Source organism: Taurulus bubalis, assembly GCF_910589615.1.
Source record: "Taurulus bubalis genome assembly, chromosome: 1".
Lineage (NCBI taxonomy): Eukaryota > Metazoa > Chordata > Actinopteri > Perciformes > Cottidae > Taurulus > Taurulus bubalis.
Window position 1 is genome coordinate 16540850 of NC_136589.1, and position 27500 is coordinate 16568349.

Below are 27500 nucleotides of genomic sequence, written 5' to 3' on the forward strand. Positions count from 1 at the left end.
AGAGAGAGAGAGAGAGAGAGAGAGAGACGGGTGATGCAAGGAAAAGGATTGAGGAAGTAAGAGAGGAGGAGGAGGGGAGACGAGCGAGGGATCAACAGGGCAGAGTTCTCATGGATGAAGATAACTTTTCTACGAGATATTTTCCTCCTCAAAGGGAGAAAGAAATCCTGGCTTGGTATTCCCCTCCATCCCTCTGGCTTCATATCCTCACTCCATCCCTCCATCCCCTCCTACGTCTCTCCGTCCTCAAGCCGACTCCCATTTAGGCGTAATTAAGTTGCCGAGATGAACATTATGTGTCGGATGGGAAACGGCTGAATGCCGGCGGTGACGGGAGGAGAGAGGGATGAAGAGAGGAGAAGGGAGACGAGGAGAGAAAAGAAGAGAGCGAGAACCAAATAGAGAAATGGAGAGACCGAAGCACAGGAGGAGGAGGAGGAGGAGGAGGAGGAGGAGGAGGAGGAGGAGAAGGAGGAGGATGTTAATTAATTATAAGCCGTCAGGGTCCAAATCATCGTCTTTTAAATGCGGCGTTGGAGCAGTAGGAAGTCACGGCGGCTCGTATTAAAACCTTCAGCACTGATTTAGAGGCGGAAAGGTTTCCAGACACACTGAGAGACCTTTGGGTGTTTGAAACCTTTCCAGATTTGTCGAACGCTGGAAAATAATATAAAAAAAAAAACCTGGGATCACATATTCAATTAAAAAGTGCTTATGTTGTTGATTTTGTTGTTGCTTCTGACAATGTCTGTGCATTGAAACTACGATTTAGACTCAACTCACCCAGAGGGGGATTGAACAACCCGAGGCCACGTCCACTGATGCTAGGAGGGTTTAAACGACTTCAACACTCCATTTTCAGTCATCAATTACCCAATCACACCCGCTCACACGCTGGTGCCGATCCCTCTGATTGAAGGGCGACCCTAACCCGATGCGCCGGCTTTAAACACATTCTCGTTTCCAACTCGAAGATACCAGCGCTCTCAGAGTCCCTCAAGTCTGGTGGGACGTGTCAGGAACTGCGTCTCAGTTTCCGCTTGTTATACATGCGTTCCTCCGGGAGACTGTAGTACGATTCCCGTGTGAAACAAGAAGTCGACATTGATTTATTTGTTACGTAGCTTGCGTACTTATAAGTAGTTATTTGAATCTAAATGACGATATTTCCCTGAACCTGACTTAGTCGTTTGCTTGGCTAAACCTAAAGGAAGATTTTTTTTCTTTTTTTCTTGGGGACGGAAGTTTATTTTGTAAAGACTATTCAGAAATTGACACGTGTTGCTGGATTTTTTTAAGGAGAATCCAGTAAAAATGTTGGTCGGGTATCATGTGACTTTCTGTACGAGGACACGTTGCACCTGTTGAACCACCTGCATGCTTCATGTTTGCAGGTTTTTCACTCGGCTTCCTTTCACCGTATTTTAAATGAAACATCACGGCGGAACATTTTTGCATAAGAATTAACTGCAGCTGAAGATCGGCTCAGTTTCTTCATCATGTCCAGGAAGTAGGCAGGAAGTAGACAGGAAGTAGACCTTTTTACAGTCTGGTCTGCTCAAAACACAACTGAACTGTTTCTTCCATCAAGTTTTGAGTTCAAAAGAAGTCACCGACGATGACATCACTGGTTAGAAACCACCCGATGACGTTAACAAAAGAGGAAGTTCTTCATTCGTTCTTTTCGAGTCGTTCGTTCATTTGTTGGCTGACTTTTGTCAGATTGTGTTCTCGATCTTCTCGTTGTACTTCTCATGCAACATTTCGTTGCATGAGAAGTAAGTGCAGCTGAAGATCCTATCGGCTCAGTATCTGGATCATGTCCAGGAAGTAGACAGGAAGTAGAAGGGAAGTAGGCAGGGCTTTTACAGCCTGGTCTCCTCAAAACAGAACTAAACTGTTTCGTCTCTAAGGTTTTGAGTGAAAAAACGAAAATGTCACGTAACTTTTGTAATTATTTTAACCTGAAAATTAGATCTTTTCCTCATGTTTGCATGTAATGAGCGGAAATTGACAAGTGTTGCATCTAGCAACTACTAGGATTAAAAGCAGTTTAAATATGTGGCTGAAGTCGCCGAATTGTAGGAATTAATTAATTAATTAAAGCGAGAACTTAAAATCACTACTCGAGCCGACTGGTGTCTGAAACACTGGCGAGTCTGCAGAGCTGAGAGAGTTACTTCAGTCCTTATCAGTGTCCTGTGCTTATCTGTTAGTGTGACCCCCCCCCCCCCCCCCCCCCCCCACACACACACACAAACACACACACACAAACATGCAATCACACATACCAGAAAACACTTTATTAACTGCAGCACAATACAAGCCTGCAGGAGAGTGCAGTTCGTCTGTGAGAGAGAAAAGGAAACAAATGCTCTCAATTCAGCTATTTCATTGTGTGTGTGTGTGTGTGTGTGTGTGTGTGTGTGTGTGTGTGTGTGTGTGTGTGTGTGTGTGTGTGTGTGTGTGTGTGTGTGCGTGTCTCTTTCAATTCCGTTCATCCTCAGAAGAAGGAGAAGCGTTAAAGGGTAGAAAACAACAGAGGGAAGCTAAAAGCTCCGAGCCTCACCGGACAATTTAGCAGGAACAGAAACTAAGAGCGGATTTGTTCCGGAAGCTTTCGGCCTCTATCGACACACACGTTCATCTCCACGCCATAGCGACACACACGTTCATCTCCACGCCACAGCGACACACACGTTCATCTCCACGCCACAGCGACACACGTTTATCTCCACGCCACAACGACACACACGTTCATCTCCACGCCACAGCAACACACACGTTTATCTCCACGCCACAGCGACACACACGTTCATCTCCACGCCACAGCGACACACACGTTCATCTCCACGCCACAGCGACACACGTTTATCTCCACGCCACAACGACACACACGTTCATCTCCACGCCACAGCAACACACACGTTTATCTCCACGCCACAGCGACACACACGTTCATCTCTACGCCACAACGATACACACGTTTATCTCCACGCCACAGCGACACACACGTTCATCTCTACGCCACAACGATACACACGTTCATCTCCACGCCACAGCGACACACACGTTCATCTCTACGCCACAATGACACACACGTTCATCTCTACGCCATGCCGACAAACACAAACACAAACAAATTAAAACATTTAAAAATGTACTAGAAATTATAAATATAAAAATGTAATAGAAATTATAAATATAATTATAAAAATATAATTAAATAAAAAATGTAATTAAATTATGAATATAAAAATGCAATAGAAATTATAAATATAAACATTTAAACAATTAAATTAAAATATAAAAACGTAAAATGTTCAGTTAAAATATGAATTGACGGTGATTTGATGAATTAAAAGGTATAAATAGTTTTGGCAGGAGTTTTTTTTGGCCACCGTCGTCGAGTGATTTCATTCAGTTCCAGGAAGGAAAATCTGAACCTCAAAATAGTTTCAGACGTCTCAATGTCACAACTTTTATAGCCGAGAGGATTCGCTGCCAGATTGGCTTGACTCTGAAGGAGAGAGGGAGGAGGAGGGGGAAAAGGGAAGGAAAGAGGAATAGAAGTGGGGAGGAGTTGAGAGGTTGAATGAGGACAAATGGAGAGAAAAATGAAAAAAACAAGAGGAGACAGGAAGGATGGTTACAATAAGGACTAGGAGAGGAAACCAGGAAGTAAGGAAGTAAATAGAAGAGAAAGAGGAAGATTAGGGAGTAGAGATAGGATAGACAGAAAAAGAAACAAACAAAAAGAAAATATAAAGAAAGAGGACAGAATGTGAAAGGATGGAAGTAAATAAAATGACAGAAGGATATATGACTGAAAGGAGGGAAGGAAAGGGAGCAAGGGAAATATAGGAGGGGAGACAAAAAAGAAGACTAGATGAAGGAAAATAGGAGAGGATTGAAATAACGAGGGGAGGAGACTAAATGAGGACAAGATCATTAGAAGGAAACAAGGAGGGAGGGATCAAAAGAGAGAAAGATGGAGGAAAAAATGAGGAAAAGAAGTAAATGTAAGCACAGAAGGAAAGGAGGAAACAAGGGGAGGAAAAGAAGGAAGACAAGTAGGGCAAAGATAATAATAAGAAATAGAGGACTGAAATAATCAGCAACAGGAAGGAAACGAAGGAGAAGATGGAAGAAGGGATAAAGAGGAGGAAGAGAGGACAGAAGGGAGATAAAGATGGAAAGAAACAATGGAAAGATGGAGAAAAAGAAAGAAGATAGAGAACTGGATCAAACAGAGTAGGATGGAGGGAAGTACAGAGATGAGGAAGAAAGGATTGATGTAAGGACAAATGGAGCAGGGACAACAACTAGGAAAGGATGGATAAAATGAAAAGATGAGAGGAAAGAAAAGAAAGGAAAATTAATGGAAAAGGAGAGGAAGAAGTATTCAATTCAATTCAGAAGTGTCTTTTATTGAAATCCGACTTTGTAAAGTGTACTTATCGACGATCTAGTGAAATGTTACGAAATGACGGCGAGGTTACGGGGTTTATGTAATTACATAAACTTAACGGTAAGTTTAATTTGTTCTGTTCCGATAGAACTCTTCCAACAAGGCTTTACTGTATTTCAACCAATTTAAATGAAGTTAATCAACTTTGTGGTTCTGGAGATCCTTTAGGAAACTTTTCTTGACTTGTGTGTCTTTCCTTGTCCGATAATGGGCGTCGCTGGGCTAAAAAGGTTAAGGCTTTATAGGTAAGAAACAAACAAAAAGAAAATATGGAAGGTGAAATAAAACAAGATTCTTTTTAGAAGACACGGCGGACAAAAGAAAGAAGGACATGCTGGAGGAAAGGAGGGAAGAAGGGAGGAGAAGACGAGAGCCAGACAGTCATTTTAGAGTTGGCTCGTTTCCCGGGAAGAAGTCAAACACAACGAGAAGGTCGAGAACACAATCTGACAAAAGTCAGCCAACAAATGAACGAACAACTCGAAAAGAACGAATGAAGAACTTCCTCTTTTGTTCACGTCATCGGGTGGTTTCTAACCAGTGATGTCATCGTCGGTGACTTCTTTTGAACTCAAAACTTGATGGAAGAAACAGTTCAGTTGTGTTTTGAGCAGACCAGACTGTAAAAAGGTCTACTTCCTGTCTACTTCCTGCCTACTTCCTGGACATGATGAAGAAACTGAGCCGATCTTCAGCTGCAGTTAATTCTTATGCAAAAATGTTCCGCCGTGAAGTTTTATTTAAAACACGATGAAAGGAAGCCGAGTGCAGAACCTGCCAACAGGAAGCGTGCAGGTGGATCAACAGGTGCAACAGGTGTCCTCGTACAGCAGGTCACATGATACCCGACCAAGTTATTTAGCAACACGTGTCAATTTCTGAATTCAGTCTTTTCAAAATAAACTTTCTTTAGGTTTAGCCAACAAAACTACTTCAGTAACAGATCGTCATTTAGGTTAACCCTTCAGAGTCTTAGGCCTTTTTCTCGATTTTACATAATTTCCTAAAATCACCTTTTAAAGGCACTTGCATATGAGATATATACAGTACCCATGTGTTACATCAAGAATTGCAGAACAATCTCAGCTCTCGATATAACGAGGCACCATTGTCCTAAGGCACAAAGGTAAAGAGATAATATGGCCCTAAAGCTGACAAATTGAATCTTGATTTTTGAAATTCTTCATATCTCTTGTGAAAACAAACCTTTACTTATGTGGACGAACTGTTTTAGTGATGGAAATTGGTTTACCAATGGTCTTCAAAAGCAGTGGAGTATATGAATAAAATGGTAGTTATATGTAAATAAATGTCTAATACCAAATTTTGTATTATCGTTTTAACCGGAAGGGGTAAAATATTAACGTAGCGAATAAACAAACGTTGACTTCCAAACGGGGATCGAACAGCGGTCTCCCAGAGGAAAGACCTCCCCTCCAGCGCCCACGTGCACTTCAGCTGTCTTTAAAAGTCCTTGTCTGTGGTCCGTGAAGGTCTGAGATTTCAAGCGCAATAAAAGTCAAAGAATAAACCTGTGGCTCCTCAGACCACCACAAGCCTGCATCATCTGTTGTGTTATGACCTTTGACCCTCAACTTACTGTATAGTGTGTGGGGGTGTATATGTGGGGGGATTGAGAGGGGACAGGACGATTATGGTCGCTTTCCTCTGACTGTTCCTATAAGATGAGAATGCTCCGCTCTTCAGCCGAATGCTGAGTGGACATTTAACCTCCCCACTCCACCCTCGACAGCTCCACACAGAGCGTGAGATGAGATAGATGAGATAGATATTATCGCTCCATCGAGGGGGATGGGGGGGGGAAGGACAAAATGACACTCGTCCACGTCTGAGTGGAGTAAAGTTGATGGAGATAACAAGGACGGCAGAGAGATAGAGAGATGTTTTATGGTGAATCCCTGATTATGGACTATTGTCTGTCTGTCTGTTTCTCTCGCTCTACGCCTCTCCCCCTCTCCCCCTCTCCCCCTCTCTTCCCCCCCCCCCCCCCCATCTTATGATCCAAACAACATCACAGATGAACTACGTTTTTGCTGCCTTTGATTCCAGCTTTGTTACAATCTGCTGCCAGATTCCTGGAGAGGCCTTGTGTGTGTGTGTGTGTGTGTTATTTTGTTTTTTTCCCTCATGTTAGCTTTGTTACACCGGCACTGCTGGCAGGAGCACTATTACAGTTAGCTGATTAAGAAGAACACAGCGCAGCACCTGTGAAGCGTTCTCGTGAGCAGGAAGCTCTCACAGCATCAGGGAGCGTGTAATAAGAATAAGAATAAACTCCCGTCTTCGCAGGAAAAGATCTCAGTTTGAGTTGAAATAACGATACGGACGTTCAGTCACTTCATTACACAAGTTAAGTGACAAAAACATCAACAGTGACCCTTCCTCTTCCCCTTCCACTTCACCTTTCCATTCTTCTTACTCTTCCCCTTCCTTCTCCTTCCCTTTCCTCTTCTCCTTCCAATATCCCTTCCCTTTCCCCTTTCAATTTCCCTTCCCGCTCCCGTTCCCCTTCTTTTTTCACTTCCCCTTCCTTTTCCCCTTCCCATTCCTCTTCCCCTTCCTCTTCCTCTTCCTCTTCCCATTCAAATTCCTCTTTCCACTTCCTCTTCCTCTGCCACACCCAGTGAGCCAATAATCTTTAAGCTCCTTGTTCATGATCACGTGGATTACAGACGGTTTGATCTATAAATTATATTCTGAGGCTTCGATCGTGAGCCTTCTCGTAAAAACACTTCTTCAGTCAGGCAATTAATACTTTTACCGTTAGTTAATATCAATACATATTTTGCTATTGGAAACAGGTTGAATGGTGTATCGAGCAAATGAATGATTATTAATAATTGAATATCTGTAGACAGAGAATTCACTCACTGTTGCTGTCGTTCACTTTCCCTTCTTCCCTCTCATCCTCTCCCCTTTTCATATCCTGCAGGCCAACATGCTTAACTACCCTACACACACACACACACACACACACACACACACACACACACACACACACACACACACACACACTTTACTGCAGGTGTCGGTGTGAGACGTTGACTAATGCGATGCTGGTTCAGACATGTTGGCGTTAATCGATTAGCATTGCAGCATGAGCGTGCGCACACACACACACACACACACACACACACACACACACACACACACACACACACACAGTGCTGCCATGAAATCAAGGAAACAGAGAGAGAAAGCCTTTGGAAATAGAAGAAAGAAAAAATATTATGAAAGAAAAAAAAGATTCTCCAAACCATGATGAAACAAAAGGACACACAGGTAGATGGAAAAGTAAAAGAGGAGGAAGAGGAGGAAGCTGCAGGAAGTGCACTAGTGTGTGTGTGTGTGTGTGTGTGTGTGTGTGTGTGTGTGTGTGTGTGTGTGTGTGTGTGTGTATATTTTGCTGGCTGATATCTGCCGCCTGCATCGCTCGGAGATAAAAACCTAAATAAGTAAATAAGCCACAAAACCATTTCTCAACACAACTGCATCTGATCTGTGTCGCCGCTTCCTGTCAGAGAAACAGAGACGAGTGACGGAGGCTCGATGCCGAGCCGCGGGAACATCGCACAGGACATTTTCTAGGCCTCTTCTTCTCCGTGTTAGTTACTTATACACTAGTTCTCTGGAGGCTTCTTCTGGTTTGAGGCTATGAAAGGCCTTCACACACAACGTATCCTCACACCATGATGTCACAAAACGTATCCTCACACCATGATGTCAAACACAACATATCCTCACACCATGATGATGTCACACACACAACGTATCCTCACACCATGATGTCACAAAACGTATCCTCACACCATGATGTCACACACAACATATCCTCACACCATGATGATGTCACACACACAACGTATGCTCACACCATGATGTCACACACAACATATCCTCACACCATGATGATGTCACACACACAACGTATCCTCACACCATGCTGTCACACAACGTATCCTCACACCATGATGATGTCACACACACAACGTATCCTCACACCATGATGTCACACACAACATATCCTCACACCATAATGATGTCACACACACAACGTATCCTCACACCATGCTGTCACACAACGTATCCTCACACCATGATGATGTCACACACACAACGTATCCTCACACCATGATGTCACAAAACATATCCTCACACCATGATGATGTCACACACACAACGTATCCTCACACCATGCTGTCACACAACGTATCCTCACACCATGATGATGTTACACAAACAACGTATCCTCACACGATGATGTCACACACAATGCTACTCCTCGTCTTTCTCCAAAGGTCTAGAGACAGAACGACAGACGGACTTAGGAACAGACGCATTAATGTAAACCTTGAAAACTTATTTTCAGAAACAATAACATCGGTTTGAAGTCATCTCTGTGTGTGTGTGTGTGTGTGTGTGTGTGTGTGTGTGTGAGAGAGAGAGAGAGAGAGAGAGAGAGAGAGAGAGAGAGAGAGAGAGAGAGAGAGAGAGAGAGAGAAAGATAAGCTATCTGGTACAGTAGAACTATGATGTATGGGTCTCATCCTCACACTGAGACACAGCACTGATAGGAAACGCACACGCACACAGCTGATGCAGAAGGTTGATAAGTGTGCAATAAACTAAGAGTGCATGTGTGTGTTGGTGGCTAGTGAGAGCAAAGAACAAAGGAATGCTAAATTTCAAACAGGAGCCTTGATATGTTGATATCATTTAATAACATCAGGTCCTGCACACACACACCCACACACACACACACACACACACACACACACACACACACACACACACACACACACACACACACACACACACACACACACACACAGCTCTGATTAGTCTTAACTTAATTTTTTTATGAGACAAGTCGTAGAAGAAGTCGTAGTACTGCAGTACTTCCTGCACTAGAAGCCGTAGTACTATAGTACTTCTATAGATAAAAAAACAACTCGGCTCTGAATCTAAACCCTCAGACTGAGAGAAAAAAACTCTTCAGGGAAAAGAACATTTTCACTAATCAGAAGAAGAAGAGTTCAAATTAAAACGAGACATTAAGGAACATTTCAGATATCAGAAAGCAGATTTAATATATTTAGCCGTTTTCTTTGATTCAGCCGAGACTAAACAGACTGCCACTTCAAAAAAGTTCTTCTGATCAACAACCTCATCAAAGCCAATTTAACTCGTGTTTTTTTTTTCCTCCTTTAAAAATATTTAAAAAATCAATTAGTAAGAGTGCAGATCAAAGGGTTTGAGTGACAGGCAGTCTGAGACAAATTAATCAGCATTCAGAGGGACAGATGGCTTCAAAATGAACTCTCTCCGCTTTTAGCCTCAAAGCAACAATGTTTTCATCTTCACGTCGTATAGTATATAAACAACAGAAGAAAACAACAACTGCAGTTAGACCGGCAGCAGACTGTCTTTGGTTAGAAAAGGAAGACGAGAAGGATGGGATGGAGTTAGGGAAGGAGACTAGGAAAGAGGACGTGGGAAGGAAGTAGCCAAGGAGGTAAGACACAAATAAAGGAAAGGAGAGAGTAGGAGACGTTTGGATAAAAGTAAGAAACTAAGGGGGTGAGGTGGAGGAAGGAAGGAGGAGGAAAAATGTGAAAATAAGAAAAAGGGAAGGAAATAGGAAGTGGAAGGGGGGGTGGAGGTAAAGTGTGTGGTCTCAATCTCTAGTTTCAAGTCTTCTTCAATACAGCATGATGTTCATTAAGTAAATTATGCTCATTTAGAGTAAAACAGACCATAAAGCAGGGGATGCTTTAGGGCAAGGCTAGAAGGTGATTGACAGGTCGACAGCAGAGACGTATACCGTGTTATAAACAGTCTGTGATCTTAACTCAAACCACCATCTTTTCTTGAATCTAATAGTTTCTTAACATGAAACTTGATTCATGTTAAGTACAAAAGTTAGAAAGTGACAAATTAGTCAATGCTGTTTTCAGATTTCACAAGACACACAAACTGGTCCAGATTTGTACACTTCCTGTTCACTGGTTGTAAAAACAAAAACCAACATGGCGACGAACAAATCATTGAGCTGGAGGCTTCAAAACCAATGACAGAGGTCCTTGTGCCACTCCTAGGTGAGGACGTATTTTGTAGAAATGTCCTCCCAGAGCCCTATTCTTCGTACCCGGTTTACTGAGTTAGCCGGATAATTTTCAGGATAAGATGACCATAGGTCAGGCTTTTCGGTTCCTCGAAGCAAGTTTAGAAAAATCACCATAGCAACACATCTAAAACATGTAACCTGCTCCAGCGTAGGCTAACTGAAATTCACTGGATAAGCTGGCCACTCCCACCGGACAAATATGTCAGGTGCCTTCCTTATAGATCCCATTGATCAAGGAGCGATATTAGTTAGATTAGCGTTTCATAGGGAGAGAGTTCTTCCAGATCGCCAAGATCCGTTCTCACATCATCATGACTTCTTGTACGAGCGCTATCGATTCAGCCAACAAGGAATCATTTACGAGACCTCCTCGAGTGGTACATTAAACACTACAGGCGCAGCAGAGCATCGCTCGTCTCACATACTCTATGCAGACTGGATGACAGTGTCTCACAGACTTGATCATAGGCTTGAGCTTTTTTGCGACTGTTACATGTTTGTACAGTGTCTACGATGCGGAGAACATCGGGAAAGCCGCTGCAGGCCGTGCTGTACGTAAAGTTTATTTTCGCTTAAGAAACTTATGGGTGTGTTAAAACACAAAAACACACACAAACTATCTTTTCTATTCATCCTCACTAAACCTCAAAAGGGCGATAGAGGACTGAAGGCATGACGGTGATGGAGGGAGAGACGGGGGCTGTGAATGAGATGGAGGTGCAGATGGAGGGATGGGAGGATGGAGGGATAGGGGAAGGCGTGTCTCACGGCGCCGTTATGAGTGTTATTAAGAAACGGGCTCGGCTGCTAACGGAGCGTTCAAACGGCGGTACAGCTGAACGCTTCACGGCCCAGCAAACACAAGCTCGACCGCCCTCTCTCTCTCTCTCCACCTCCGGTTTATCTAATTCTCTCTCTCTTTCTTTCTTTTTTTCTATGCATTCATCTCTGTGACCTCCAAACCCTCCCTTGTTACATTTTAAATGGTAAAAATCCATTCAATCCATTGGTTTCCATGAGAGAGACTTTGTGTACCATCACATGATGTAACTGCACATCACCTGCGAGTGTACGCATTTATCTCTGCGTATGCCCCCACATGTTTATCTTCTCAGAGTGTGTGTGTGTGTGTGTGTGTGTGTGTGTGTGTGTGTGTGTGTGTGTGTGTGTGTGTGTGTGTGTGTGTGTGACAGACAGACAGACAGTACACAAGGTAATAACAGTGGTGAGCAAAGCTGCTGCAGACGATTTACTGCCATTGAGAGCTTTGATTTGAGCGAGTATCTTCCAGCATGACAGCACACATCCTTCTGGATATTTAAGTAGTAACTATGTAATAATGCCACAGTGCGGCATTTTGTCTTTTCACATGAAGTAACCAATAGTGAGTGTTGCTGCAGGAAATGACAACTTAAATTGACTAGAAGGAGCTTTCATGTAGTGTTGATTCTGGCCCCCATGTGGACTGATGTGGTAGTGCCTCTGAGTGTATCTGGGTCTGTCCATGGTGGACTGGTCTCTGCTGGAATCTGAGCTGAAGGAGGTTCTGGTGAATCTGCATGATGTCACCTGGTTTCACCAGAATCCGACCCGGTGCCTCCGATGAGGAGCTTTAAGAAGAACTTTATAGAACCGGACCATCTTCTCTCTGGTGGTCTGTTTACTTGTGGAGGTCTATAGAGGACCAGGACTAGACTCAGGTCTAGAGAGGACCAGGTCTACACTGAGGTCTAGAGAGGACCAGGTCTACACTGAGGTCTAGAGAGGACCAGGTCTACACGGAGGTCTATAGAGAACCAGGACTACACTGAGATATATAGAGGACCAGAACTACACTGAGGTCTATACAGGACCAGGACTACACTGAGACTGGTTCAGGTCCCGATAAAAGTTTCTCTCTGTCACTTTAACAGATACAACTGCAACAAATCAAGCCCATTGGTTCGTACTGAAGACAAACATCTTAAAAACTGAAAAAAAGTATAATTAATTTCCAATAATAGCAAATATTGCATATTTAGGGACTATTTTCAGCAGCGGATTAATCCGCTATTAGTGAGTATTTGAGTCTGAGTTTGTTGAATATAGAATAAATAACTGACTTGTCATTTGAAGCTAAATCAGGGTTTGCTGTAATATGATAAGAGATGTCTCAAGTAATCCTTCATGAGAAATATCCCTTCAATTCACAAAACACAGAATAATACGACAGTAATATTCCGTTTCAATATTCAAATTCCAGTTCCAATCAAGCATGTTCATGCCGACCAACGCGGTGAATCAATTTGCCCAAAATATGAAACCGGAATTTTTGATTCTGAGAATATTCATTACGTCCGCACATAAAATGCCACAATCCAAATTAGGAATCAATCCTTGATCCGGCCAAGAGAAATGTTTTACGCAAAAGTGGACAGCTTCCAAAATTATTTTTGGGACAACAATTGGTTGTTTGTCGTTAATTCCCTTAATTTCCCTTCCACACAATAATTCTGGACAAATAATTGCTCCAAAAGTCCGTCAAAACATTTGTATTTTACATTAGATTACACAACATTTTGTGTGTTTTGTGTTTTGTGTGTGTCCCGCTATCGGCACACACACACACACACACACAGTTTCCATGGTAACTATTATTCTGTATCTATCGGACGGGGGCTATCCTCCAGACGCCGAGAGGAGTTGATGCAGTTAAACTCCCTCATCTCCCGTCCTGTCCAATCATGTGTATTGGCAATCGGTGTTGCAGCAAAGAAAAAGAAAAAAGCTGCTTATTCCTCAGTTTATTCTGACATTTTGATTCACGATCAGCTGGAAGAGGGCGGAAAAATAAAGAAGAAAAAAAAAACATCCTTTGAGACAAACTCAGGCCGCTTAACTAATTACCAACATATATCACCGCCGGCTCCGACAAGCCAATTACACCTGATTGAAAATACTTTACTTTGTTCAACACGTGCTTTTCATGTCGGTTTTAATTCAGTGTCAAAGCCTCTGAATATTACGGCGGATGATTGACTGCTGAGGGCCTCGTGGTGTACAGTACATAAGCCAATAATGTCCCATTTGTCTGGTACGGAGGGAAAACCGGTTAAACTGATTAGAAAAGGACATTAGACGTATAACTGGGTTAGTAAGGACATCGGCTCTAATGGCTGAACGTCCTTCACGAGAATCTTGCTATGATTAATGCAAAGCAATGCCGATGACTGTGGGAGTTCCTGGAAACACGACATGACAGGACTGATGGGCAAGAAGGTTACAGGAAGAAAACAAATAAACTAAAATAAGTGTATAGTGGCTGTCAATAATGTTTTATGGCCACAAGGCTTTTATTGTTCATCTTCGATTAGCAATTGAAGAATCTGAAGAGCACAGACAACTAAAACCCTCTCAGGGGCCCCTGGAGCCAACATTTGCATCCCTTAAACTTACTCAAGAAGCCATTAAAACACCAGCGCCTCTTTAAGGACACCGTGAATGACCACTGCCACCTCTTAAATCTCTTAAACGGCCTAAAAGAGCCTATGTTAACCCATGCAACGCCACAAAGACATCAAAAACTCTTTAAAAACACATGATACCCATGAAACTTTACTTAAAACCTTAAATAAAAACCTCTGCAAGTCCTCAATGACCACCAGAACGCTCTTAAAATACTTAAATGCCACTGGAATCCTTAAAGCCACCTTAAAACAACAACAAATGGAACTTGCTTTCCAACCCATGGAACCAGTAACCGTGTAAAGACCCCTAGAACTCCCTAAAAGATGCCGGAAAAACCATGCATTTAGAGACTTTCAGGACAAGACGTTCTGCAGATCTTAGGATCTCCAGAACCCCTAAACTCTGTAAACATCTGCAGAGACCCTCCAGGTTAAACGCTAAAGCAGTCTTCCCTCTTGGGCTTCATGGTCTCACCCTTGAGTCTCAGGGGAGACGCCAAACAGCTTTGAACTCTCTTAAACAGCCTGTTTTACCGACCACCGCAACCACTGAAAGACCACTATAACTTTCTAAAGCACACCTAACATAACTGGAGACAGTCCAGAATAGCTTGAACGATCCTGAGAACTCTCTTGAAAGTCATCTGAAATCTCTTTAAAACCCTGAAAATGACTTTTAGACCGTCTAAAAATTCCTGCAAACATTCAGAGTTGCCTGGAAATACCCCCAGAGCTGCCTGGAAACCTGCCTTGAATCACCCGAATTCTTCTCTAAATTCTTCAACCTTCAGTGGCTCCTAGAGGGCACTCAACAATTCGGTTTGTAGCATGTACCTTTAAAAAAAGCAATGATAGCACAATGAATTGGTTTGTCACCAACTAACTCAATTTGTATGTAATCAACGCACTCGTGAGCCAGAAACGTATGTCGTTAAAGAGCGACCGTCTCCTTATGAAGAGGAGGAAGAGAAGGAGGAGGAGGAGGAGGAGGAGGAGGAGGAGGAGGAGGAGGAGGAGGAGGAGAAAGAGGAGAAAGAGGAGAAAGAGGAGGAGGAGTGGATCACCGAGGATTAAGAAGTCAACGTTCATTTGTCAAATAACTTCTGTCAGCTTAACGGAATTTAGGGAATGCTGGAGTTACTTTAACCAAAATATGATCTTAGTCCGGCAGCAGATTGTCTTTGGTTTGAAAAAGGAAGATGAGAAGGAGGGGAGGGAGTTAGGGAAGGAAAAAGGACATGGGAAGGAAGTAGCTGGGGAGGTAGAACACAAATAAAGGAAAGGAAATAGCAGGAGATGTTTGGATAAAAGTAAGGAAGTAAGGGGGCAAGGATGGAGGTAAAAGGAAGGAGGATGAAACATGGAAATAAGAAAAAGAGAAGGAAAAAGGTGGAATAAGTGGAAGGGGGGAAAATGGAGGTAAAGTGTATGGTGTCAATCTCTAGTTGCAAGTCTTCTTCAATACCTAAGTTAGTATGTGTGTTGCCTGAACACGAGGTTTACACAGAAGTGATCGCAAAGAAAACACAAAAACGGCAAATGAACTTTGAGTGACTTTGAAGAAGCGTCCTCCAGACCCATTAAAACAAACCCTGAGTCCATCTATCAGCTGCATGAGAGGCTGCTCGCGACTGAAATGCAACAAAAGCGGAACCCTTTTCCTGCATATTCTTTCCACTCGGCCAATCACGAGGCTGCAAACCGAGCCCAGTCGCATCATCGGCAGCAGACGGCTGAGGAGCAATTCAGAAGCTCAGCTGTGTGCAAATCTCTCATAGACGCTCAACGAGACCAAACATGTCATTTCATAAGCAAACCCGCAGAGAGAAGCACCGCCTGATTCAATAAGTGAGCGAGTCTCTCTGAGCGGCTCCGTGTTCTGGTTAATTGTCGCGTCTTTCGGGGAATAAACACAAACACTACAACTGTAGTATTTTGCCGTCGTTACAACATTGTTAGACGGCAACACTTACTGGAGCTGTTTTTCATGTTTGCCAACAAAATAAAGAAACAAGATAGAGGACCAAAATAAAAGGTGTTCTAGTAATTGTTTCCATGGTGATTATTTCCCCCTCTTAGGTGTGTGTGTGTGTGTGTGTGTGTGTGTGTGTGTGTGTGTGTGTGTGTGTGTGTGTGTGTGTGTGTGCGTGTGTGTGTGTACGTGTGTGAGTGTGTGTGTGTGTGTGTGGGCGTGCAGAGCGGCGAGAGAAGAGTTGAACGAAACGCCCGCGAGCTGCGACGGCGGCCGAAAGCAATTTCCTCGTCTAAATTTAGTTATGCAAAGCCTATGGGCATCATCAGCATTTGGTAATTAGTTTTATAATTACTGCTGTTTCCTCTCTCCCTCTGTCGTTCCATTTTTCTTTACACTGAGATCAGGGAATCAAAACATCTCACACTCGCAGCTGGCCCAATTACTCCGTCGTTTATTAAGTGCGAGCATGCACGGCGAGCGCTGGCTTTTTTTTTTCAGCCGGAGGACGGAGTGGGACGTCTCAAAACCGCCACAAGGTCTCTGAGCGAAAGCGCCGGAGCGGCGTGTGACAGGTTTATATTGAGAAGAAGAAGAAGAACAAGCAGAACAAGAACAAAAAGAGGACTAAAAGTCCAGGGGACCGGAGTTCGTGTCCCGTGTGAGACTAGAAGTAGATGCTGACATTTTATCCCGTCAGTGACCGAGTTTCTAAACAGGAACTGGTTCTAAATGAGTAAAAACCCAGAGAGTATTGATGAGGTCCGGATTCATCGGTTCTGCTATCGGTACTTTAAGTAGTACTGGAGATTTTAAATGAGACACGTAGAATAACATGTTTTTGATGAGATAGATTTGGTGGATTTCTATGACGGTGTGTTCGATGCACATGATGTGTTCGAAGACCGCCGGAAAGATGAAAATCTGATAATGATGACTGTTTTTTCACGGCAGCTGGCTGTGACAAACGGTGCGGTTTTGCCGACGGTTCCTGCGAGACATCTGTCTGGTCTCCAGGTAGAACGTTGAAACCCCTCGCTCCTTCCTACACCTCCTCTCCTTCTGGAGGAGCTCTGCCTCAGTCGCCAGCTCTGAATCACAGCTGGACTACAGGCTGGGGGAGGGGAGGAGGTGGGAGGAGTTTGATGTGAAGCGCCGTGTTTATCCGGGTGTCGGGGTCACTGTGTTCCCTGAGTATAATGGAGGAAGCCATTAGCCCAGCCAGCAGGCCGCATCATAAAAACGTCAGCTGGTACAAAGGAATGAGATGGATCATAACGAGATGAGACTCCTGCTGCCTCTCTCTCTCTCTCTCTCTCTCTCTCTCTCTCTCTCTCTTTCTCTTTCTCTCTCTCTCTCTCTCTCTAAGCCTCACTGATAGCCTCTGTCTCTCTAATTGACTGTCTCATTTATTTTTCTCTCCATCTCGTCTGTATCCCTCTTATTTTACTACTCTCTCCCTATCTCCCTCTCTCTCTCTCTCTCTCTCTCTCTCTCTCTCTCTCTCTCTCTCTCTCTCTCTCTCTCTCTCTGCGCTTACAGTCTCCCTAAGCAGGAGGTTGATTTTGTGTAAAGCGGCTGTCTGACTGTATGTAAAGCTGGATTGGAGACATCTGTCTGGTCTCCAGGTAGAATTTTGAAATGGGATGGGAGCGCACACACACACACACACGCACACACAAACAAATATCACGATTCAGTTTTCAGAACACGAGGAGAGAGTCAGCTCGGATAATTGTAAAATGGAGAAAATGTTTCACAACATGATTTTCTGACATGTAGCAGCGATGGAAACATTGTTGCTCTTGTCTGCCTGATTCCTTGATCCTTTATTTCAAAGAGGTCCGGCTGTTTGTAGCTAAACATACGAAAAACAATGAGCTGTGAATTCATAGATGTCCCATGAAATTCCCACAAAAACCCTATTTTGTTAATTTGCCCATGAAATCATCAGGGATTTGATGCCTAACTTTCTTAGGAGCTTCAACCCAAAAAACATGATATTTTCTTCAACCTAGCTTAGTAGCTTTTAGCTTCCTGAACTTTAGTAAGATGTTTTCTGTGAAGACGGAAGCCATCTTGAAACTAGAGATTGAGACATAAACTCGTGTTTACAATGTTTACTGAGGGAATAAATCAAGAGAAGTAGAGTCATTTATATAGACTTGTATACAATCAGAGGGGTCGCCCCCTAGTGGTCAAGAGAGAGAATGCAGCTGTGCTGTGTGTTGATGAGTCACCGCCGCTGTCCTTGGTGCTGAAGCAGCTGACAGGAAATTACATAATCATGGCCGGTGTGTCGTGTGGTGAGGGTTTGCAAGTCATACTCTTTGATCAAACTCCGGCACAAGAATGTGACGATAAGAAAGTCTTGTCTTGTCTCATCTTATAGAAATATGGACAAGTTGTTAAGTTTCACGTATTTAGCCGGCTTATTATCGATCTATTTAAATCTCCTGAACACGTAACAAGAACGCTTTGTTTTGTAACTTTTGACCAAACCTCCCAAAACACGAGTCAATTATTAAGATTTGTAGATATGAAGATCTTTATCTGATCTTTGGCTCAAAATATTATGAAGTGTGCACCCTCAACATTTACTTACATTAATAATTATAAAGCAAGCATGAAGGTAAGTTCCGAGAAATATTTTCCCATTAAAAACCATATAAGATGACCATGAGCACACACACACACACACACACACACACACACACACACACACACACACACACACACACACACACACACACACACACACACCACCACCACCTTATGAGCTACTGAGCCATAAATAGGTTTGTGGGTTCTATAAAAAATGCCATAATTTATATTTTAATAACCGAGAGAGAAGATATTTATACAGAATGTAAAGTAGCAAATATATGAATATGTGCAGATGTGTGTGTGTGTGTGTGTGTGTGTGTGTGTGTACGTGCACTCTGCATTCATTCAGGTAAACGTGTGTGTTCCTAATATGTACATTTGTGTATTTGTGAGAGTAAAGTTTGTTGTGTGTGTGTGTGTGTGTGTGTGTGTGTGTGTGTGTGTGTGTGTGTGTGTGTGTGTTGATTGTAGACTGGCTCATGAAGTGTGGCATTTGGGTGTCTGCTGCTCTCTGCATGCATAATGAATAGCCAGGTGTCGGAGGGGGTCACACATACAAACGTACACACACACACACACACACACACACACACACACACACACACACACACACACAGAAGCTAAAACTCACTATTGAACACACATTTGACACACAGATAGATTCACACACAAACATCCAGTGACACACACACTGAACTGGTGAGCGGTCAGTCATAAACACACACACACACACACACACACACACACACACACACACACACACACACACACACACACACAGGCTGGGTGTCAGGATGCTCAAAGGTCACGGTTGTTTGTATGCGTCCTGCAGCAGATGTGGAGACTCTGACAGGAAGTCAAAACCTCCAACACTAAACTGTAGAAGAGCAACTGATGGGTCAATTACTGCAAAGGTCAACAGGGAGGAGGAGGTTATGAAGGGGGAAGGGTGGCGGAGGAGGAGGAGGAGTGAAGGAGGAAGAAGGAAGGAAGAGTAGGAGAGGTTGAGGAGAAGGAGGGAATGAAGACGGAAGGTTGGAGGAGGAGGAGGAGGAGGAGTAGGAGGAGGAGGAGGAGAAGGAGGAAGAGGAGGAGGAGGAGGAAGAAGAAGGAAGGAATAGGATGAGAGGAGGAGGAGGAGGTTAAGAAGATTAAGGGGTGGAAGAGGAAGACGTTATGAAGTGGAGAGGGAGTAGATGGAAATGGAAAGAGAGGAGGAGGACAGGTAAGGAGGGAGAGGAGAATATAGAGGTGTAAGAAATTACAAAGAAGGAAGGAGCAGGATGACAGCAAGAAAGAGAAGGAGGAAGACATTTAAATTATGAGGAGGAATAATTGGAGCAAGAGTCGAGAAGGAGGAAGATGATGGGAGGTGGAAGAAAAGATGGAGAGAAGGAGGAAGATAACAGGGAGGAGGGGAGAAGGAGGACTATGGGGAGGAGGAGAAAGTAACAAACAAAGAAGGGTGGAGGAGGAGAGAGGTGAAGAAAAGTGGAAAGGAAGAAGGGAGGAAGAGGAAGATGACAGGAGGAGAATAGGATGGAGAGGAGGAGGAGTTATAAAGACTAAAGGTGTAGGTTAAATGAAAGGGAGGGGGAAAGGAGGAGGAGGAGGAGATGGGAAGGAGGTTAGGGGGAGGCAGTTAAAGGAGGAGAGGAGATGAAGAGAAAAGGTTCGAGGAGGACAGGTGGAGATGAAGAAAGAGAGGAGAAGAGGAAGAAGAGGAGAAAACAGTAAAAAGAGAATTAAAAACTGGAAGGACGCAGGGAGGACAGGTCAAGTCAGAAGAGGACAAGAGGAGACGAGAGAAAGGGAGGGAGTAAGGGAGAGCATGAAACCAAAGGGAGGACGCTGTGAAGAAGGTGAGGAAGATGAGGAGGGAGGAGAAAAGAGATATGAGAGGAAGCAGAGAAGAAGGTGAGTGGATGAAGAGGATAGAGCGAGAGAGAGAGAGAGAGAGAAGGGGAGAGAAGACGGGAGAAGGTGAAGTGAGGTGAGACATTAGACCACACACACACACACACACACACACACACACACACACACACACACACACACACACACAGTTCAGAGTGTGATCATGAATCAACAGACTGGAGGTCAAACAGCTTCAGAGGAGCGCTTCATTTCTCCACCTGCACCTCCCGGCTCCATTTATTATTGTTGTGTTTAATTCATCCTATTGAGAGTTAATATTTAGAACAAAAAGAAGGAATACAGACGAAAAGAAAGGGATAATGTAGGCAGAAAGAGCAGAGGAAAAGGATTTAGGAATCGAGAAGAAGAATGAAGAAGTCAAGAGAGAGAGAGAGAGAGAAAGAAAGAAGGAAAGGGAGAGGGAGAGAAGAAGAGAAAAACACAATGAATGAGGATTTTCTCTGTGGGTCAATCTGGAGGAGTATGGAGTCATCTGTACGGATAACACACACACACACACACACACACACACACATGCGCACACACACACACACACACACAGACACACACCATCTTCATTACCTGATCCGATGCAGAGCAGCTACACAGAGGCTAGAATCAATAACTCTCTGCTGTACTAAACATTCTGCAACACACACACACACACACACACACACACACACACACACACACACACACACACACACACACACACACACAAACACACACACAGTGTATTCTGGAGGATATTCATTCATTAGAGTCAGTCAATAGGAGAGAGAAGACAAACTGAACACACACACACACACACACACACACACACACACACACACACACAACCCTGCAGAGAGAGTGTGTGTAACATCTACATGTTCTGTGTGTTTTCATGTGTGTGTGTTTGTAGGTAGGATGGACAAATCTGATTCAATTACATGTTCTGTCTATGGGTCTATAAGTGTGTATGGGTGTAGGGTGTGTATGTGCGTGATATTCATATACAAAGTGAGAACGGCCTCACCTTGCTCTTCATATGTATATGTGTGTGTGTGTAGTTCTTCCATCTCAGTGAGGACATTTTGGCCTCAATGCAGTAGGATAATCAGAGTGGCGGCCATTTTTTTAATGTGTAAAGTTGGAAAAGACTTTAACAGATAATCTGCAGTAAAAACAAAACAAAACAAAAAACTTGAGCTCTGATTTTAAACGGTTGATGAATAGATTTAAAAAAACTCCTGCCAGCCAATCAGAGGCCAGCATCATGTAGTCATTAACGACTCCCGTTAGAATCTGATTCAGGTAAAGGGACAGATCAGGTGTGTGTGTGTGTGTTTCCTGTAACATAGTCCTACATCCTGTCACACACACACACATACACACACACACACACACACACACACACACACACACACACACACACACACACACACACACACAGATCTGGTGTATACGTATCTGTTCTGTTCATTAAAATGCATGTGCCTCTTCAAAGCGCCGCCGACAATGATGCCATCTGCTGTTGTGTGGCGACGGTATGTGTACACACACACACACACACACACCTAAGCACAAACTCGATATCGCATCATCACAAACATTTATTTAAATTCTCACATTCCCACATCCTGAACTACAGTCTTGTTCTTGAACACATTACAGCTCTGCATGCAGGTAAATCTCCTGCTTGTAGTTCTTACCGACAAACACACACACACACACACACACACACACACACACACACACACACACACACACACACACACGCTACAGCATGCCACCAGAAATTTTAGGCAATTTGCTTTCATCTTTGGGTCATTCCTAGCAGCCAAAACGTCCCTTTTAAAGCGAGCGCTCCTCTCCTCCTCTAAGTGCGCCGCACAAAGGGCCCATTTCAAAGGCAAATTCCACTTAGATTCACAAGTGCTGTGTATACTCTGGTACTCCAGGCAGAAATTCATCAAACCTTAATGTTCCCTTCACAGAAAATCACTTAGCGCAGAAGCTAGCCGTTTGTGTGTGTGTGTGTGTGTGTGTATGTGTGTGTGCGTGTGGGTGTGTGTGTGTGTGTGTGTGTGTGTGTTTCCGCAGCGTTTCCTTGCTGTTTGATAGTAGTTTCAAAAAGCGGACGATCACAGCAATGCTGCTCACCTCCGGCCCAATGTATCTCGGTTTGCATGTTCAGATTCATTCAAAAGTTAAAAAAGGTCTGTTTGAAAGGTATGAATATGCATAATTATATGTACGCTGAACGAGAGGATGAAGCTGTTGTTATGTTGGAGTTCACAGTGAGACTAATTACTACGACTGAGAGGAAGTAAATTGGAGGTAATTTGAATCAGAAAAAATTATCTTTACAAATATTTTAAAGTAACTTTTGATCTTTATCAAATTATTTTTTAGTTATTATTATTATCTGATAAGTGAAGAAAAACAATACTCCAGAACATTGCAACCTGAAACTATGTTTAAGGCCTTTACACACCGAGGGGGAAGGGGACTAATAACCAATGCTGTGATGTGAATTGCTCGCCAATAAATGTAATATATCTTTTTTTTTTCTGTTAAAGGTAATAAACAGGAAGGAGGAATTTTGAAAGGAGTAATAAAGTTGCCGTCTTGATTCAGACTACAGAGCCTGTGTTGATGTTTCATAAATAAAAAATGCGACTGAACCCGTTCTGCAGAAAAAATTCCACTTTTCTTTATTCTTTCTCGTTGTGTTACTCGGGGAGTTTATCCCGGAAAGGAGCGGAGGGTTTACCTCCGCATGGACGTTCCATCAGTCACGGCTGAAATCACGATTGCTGCTTTGCACACGCTGTGGAAGTCCCAGATATGCCGGGCAAGTAAACGTCTTCATGTCTGAATTCATGAATTAATGTTCATGAGTTCATGACATCATCCGGAGGCGTATTCAATGTATCTAACAAGCCTCACGTCAGCCTCAACAGATTCTGCTGTGATTTGATTGCAACGACCGATCAAAAAAATGGGTGAACGCATACGGCTACAATAATGTTGTCCTCCTCTTCTGATTCAACAGTTCAACGATGTCAGGTGGGGAATCTCAACGCTGACAGGCTTTCGCAGTAATACCAATAAAAAACACGGCGTCTTGCGTCTTTGCATTGACTTTGTATCTCGTTCTTAAATTCTTAAAACAGAGAGAAAACGCCAATGACCCCAATGAGAAAGGTTTCATGTATTGAAAGGTTCCCTGTAGGACCTGAAATGGAAGAAAAAACAGGACGCATCCTTCAACAAATCAGCTCCAGGCTTCCTTAATACACATTCTGACCAATGGATTTCCATGACTTTAAACCAAAGTTTCATGACCAAACATTTTGTGAAATCTCGGTGTATATATGAACAAGTTAGAAAATGTAATATTTAAACTAACAATGAGAATTCCAAAGCATACAGTATACCTTAAATGACGCAAATGAATGAGACAATAGTTTGATTAAAAAAATAAACATTTATATAGATGCCTGTATGTATGCCTGCTAATATTTTGAGCGTCTTTCTTTTAAAAGCATATTAATTATATCAAACTCAGTGTAAATGAATGTCATGAACATATGAAAATGACACATTTCCATGACTTTTCCAGAGCTTTGGGGATTTTATTTTTTTCCATGACTTTTCCAGGCCTGGAAATAACCATTTCAAAATTCCTTGACTTTTCCAGGTTTTCCATGACCATAAGAACCCTGTTAACGAGCCCCTTAACGAGCCCCTTAATTATACCTAGACCGAGAGTCCGTCCTACCTTTGACGGACGTGTTGGGCGGCGGCCCCTCCATGCGCAGGTTCCAGGGCGGGTCCCCCTGGTTGGCAAAGTCCCTCATCTTCAGGTAGCTGATGGTGAGCCGGATGATGGAGGCCTTGTCCAGCTGGCTGGTGATGGCGCCCGGAAGCGGCAGCATCTTGGCCAGCTCGTAGAACTCAAAGTTCTCCTTCCCCCGCCGCGACCGCGCCGCGTCCCGCGACTTCTCCTTCCTCAGAGCCTGCAGCCTGCGGGACAGAAGCACGTTAGAGACGTGGGCGGAGCCTGTTCATATCAAACCATGGAGAAATTAATCAATCTGAACTTTTGTATGATGTTTAGAAATGACTGTGATGTAATTCATACGCGATGTTCTGCACCAATAGACCTCGAGGGTCTGAGGACAGAGGCGGTCCTATTATTCTGTAGATGGTTCATATTTATAATTTGCTTCCATGAGAAAAGAAAAGATGATCAGACTTCTTTTTGGTGAATTTTGTAGACAATATTTGCGGATGACATTAGCATATGACTTCCTGTGATTGGTTCCTCACACGACTCCTTAAAGTCAAACAAACAAAGAACGTCAACCATTGTAACCTTGTTTCCTCATTCCTTCTCCTCCCTCCTCTTCCTCACACTGGAACTTCCATCACTTCCTCTTCATCACTTTCCACTCTATTACCTCTCTCTCTCCCCCTCTCTCTTCAACAACAACAGTGACGACCATACTTTCCTGTGGCCTCTCATCATCATCGGATGCCGTTATGAATTAACTCGGCAATAAATCAGCTGCTAAAAACCTCTGTGGGCTTCCTGCCGGCCACACACAAACACACTCACTCACACACACACACACACACACACACACACACACACACACACACACACACACACACACACACACACACACACAGAGGCAGGTGATTAATTTTTGCCGTGCAAAAAAATTGTGAGGAAAGTGTTGGAGGGATGAAGGGGGAAGAGGGAGATGAAAAGAAAGGGAGAGAAATTAAATGGAAAGAGGAGGAGGAGAAGGAGGAGGAGGAGGAGGAGGAGGAGGAGGAGGAGGAGGAGGAGGAGGAGGAGGAGGAGGAGGAGGATCGAGTTGTTTAGGGCGAGGGATGAAAAATGGATGTCATCTGGAGAAGAACATCATTTTCATACTGTTTGTCATTTGTTTATCAGTGAGAACGAACAGTGAATGAAAAGAAAAGGGAGGAGGAGAGAGGACGAGACGAGGAAAAGAGGAGAAGAGATCAGGGAGGAGGAGAGAGAAGGAGAAGAGATGAGGGAGGAGAAGAAGAGATGAGGGAGGAGGAGAGAGGAGGAGAAGAGATGAGGGAGGAGAAGAAGAGATGAGGGAGGAGGAGAGGACGAGAGGATCTGTCCCTGATCTCTTCTCCTCTTTTCCTCCTCTCGTCCTCTCTGCTCCGCCCTTATCCCTTCTCCTCCCCTCTTATCTCTTTTCCTCCTTGCATCCTCTCTCCTCCTCTCCTCCTTTCCTCCTCTCGTCCTTTCTCCTCCTCCCTTCTCTTTTCATTCACTGTTTGTTGAATGAAAAGGGAGTAGGAGAAAGAGCAAGAGGAGGAGAAGAGATGAGGGAGGAGGAGAAGAGATGAAGGAGGAGGAGAGAGGACAAAAGGAGGAGAAGAGATGAGGGAGGAGGAGAGAGGACGAGAGGAGGAAAAGAGGAGAAGAGATAAGGGAGGCGGAAAGGGGACAAAAGGAGGAGAATAGATAAGGGAGTAGGAGAGAGGACGAGAGAAGGAAAAGAGGAGAAGAGATAAGAGAGGAGGAGAGAGGAGGAGAGAAGAAGAGAGGGATAAGGGATAAGGGTTAAGGGGATAAGAGGAACAAAAAGGAGCAGACAGAATGTATTTGTTCCGCAAACTTGAAAAGCATTTAGTTGATGGATGACAAATATGTCTTTGTGCGCGCGTGTGTGTGTGTGTGTGTGTGTGTGTGTGTGTGTGTTTGTGTGTGTGTGTGTGTGTGTGTGTGTGTTTGTGTGTGTGTGTGTGTGTGTGTGTGTGTGTGTGTGTGGACAAAGAGGTGTGTTTGACCTTGACTCAAACAGACATATTTATCATGTACCAGCTGAGTAGGTAAATGCAACACTTGTTGTGATCTGTGCGTGTGTTGGCGTGTGCTGTGTGTTGGCGTGTGCATGTGTGTTGCTGTTTGGGTTTTATAAACATGAAATGAAACCGTGTCGTAAAAGTTCAGCCGGGTGACTTGATGGTGTTTTAAAGAGCTTGTCTCGGCCAGTGGGGTGTGCGCGCGTGTGTGTGTGTGTGTGTGTCATGTCGTAAAGTTCAGCGAGGTGGGTCGATGGCTTTTTAAAGAGCTTGTCAGCTGAAAGGAAGAGATATGTGTGTGTGTGTGTGTGCGTGTGTGTGTGTGTGTGTGTGATTATTTGAGAAGTGCGTTTGACAACGAGCATGCTGGGAAGGTCACCATGTGGTTTCACGGTTTAACTTCCTAGTCAATTGGAGGTCAAACTGGCCATCAGTCATGTGACGGGACGGGACGATCGTCGGGCAGATTTACTGACCAAGCTCCTATATAAACAAAAAACAACACATTTTCCAAAATGTTTCATTCAGTTCGCTGGAGCGGACTTTTGGTTTCATATTTAGATGTTGGAACAAAATACTTGTTCCTACTTTAATTAACGCGTTTAACAAGTTTAATTAATTCCAATTGTTACGGGCATAGTGTCCTTTCAATAAAGGGACGGGGTTTAAACAACTACGTTGGTTGCGTAAATAGTGTTGCTTTAAGTGCGTCATGTAAAAAATAAATCAACATAGACAGTTTCACACTGGACACGAACAGTGGCCTCCTGTGTGACCTTTTTGGTTTTGAATTATTTTTAACTTATTGGGGGATCCAGGTGATGTTTAATGACGTAACTACGACAACGAGTAGTTTCATTGAATAAAAGGTGAAGAGAGTCGATGAGTTTTAGCTTTCAAAGAAATAAAAAAATTGGACAAAAAACAACCCCTCAACACAAATACACTAGACATCGATGTGAAGCTCACAACGAAGAATGTATGATTATTAATAAATACATCTTGTCATGTGACTTTTCAAACCTCCATATTTCAGACAATACCCCGTCTGAATGCACAACAATGAGAAATCTTGACTAAACTTGTGTTTCC

General features: G+C 43.5%; 1 protein-coding gene across 1 annotated transcript in view; it reads right to left on the reverse strand.

Moving 5' to 3' along the window:
- Positions 1-27500, reverse strand: part of npas3 (neuronal PAS domain protein 3) — a gene marked incomplete at both ends in the record, with an annotated part of 256082 nt that overhangs the window by 125125 nt on the left and 103457 nt on the right. The window contains one exon of the mRNA XM_079231114.1: positions 24331-24575. Coding sequence (XP_079087240.1) covers positions 24331-24575 — 245 coding nt within the window. The remainder of the gene's footprint in view (positions 1-24330; positions 24576-27500) is intronic.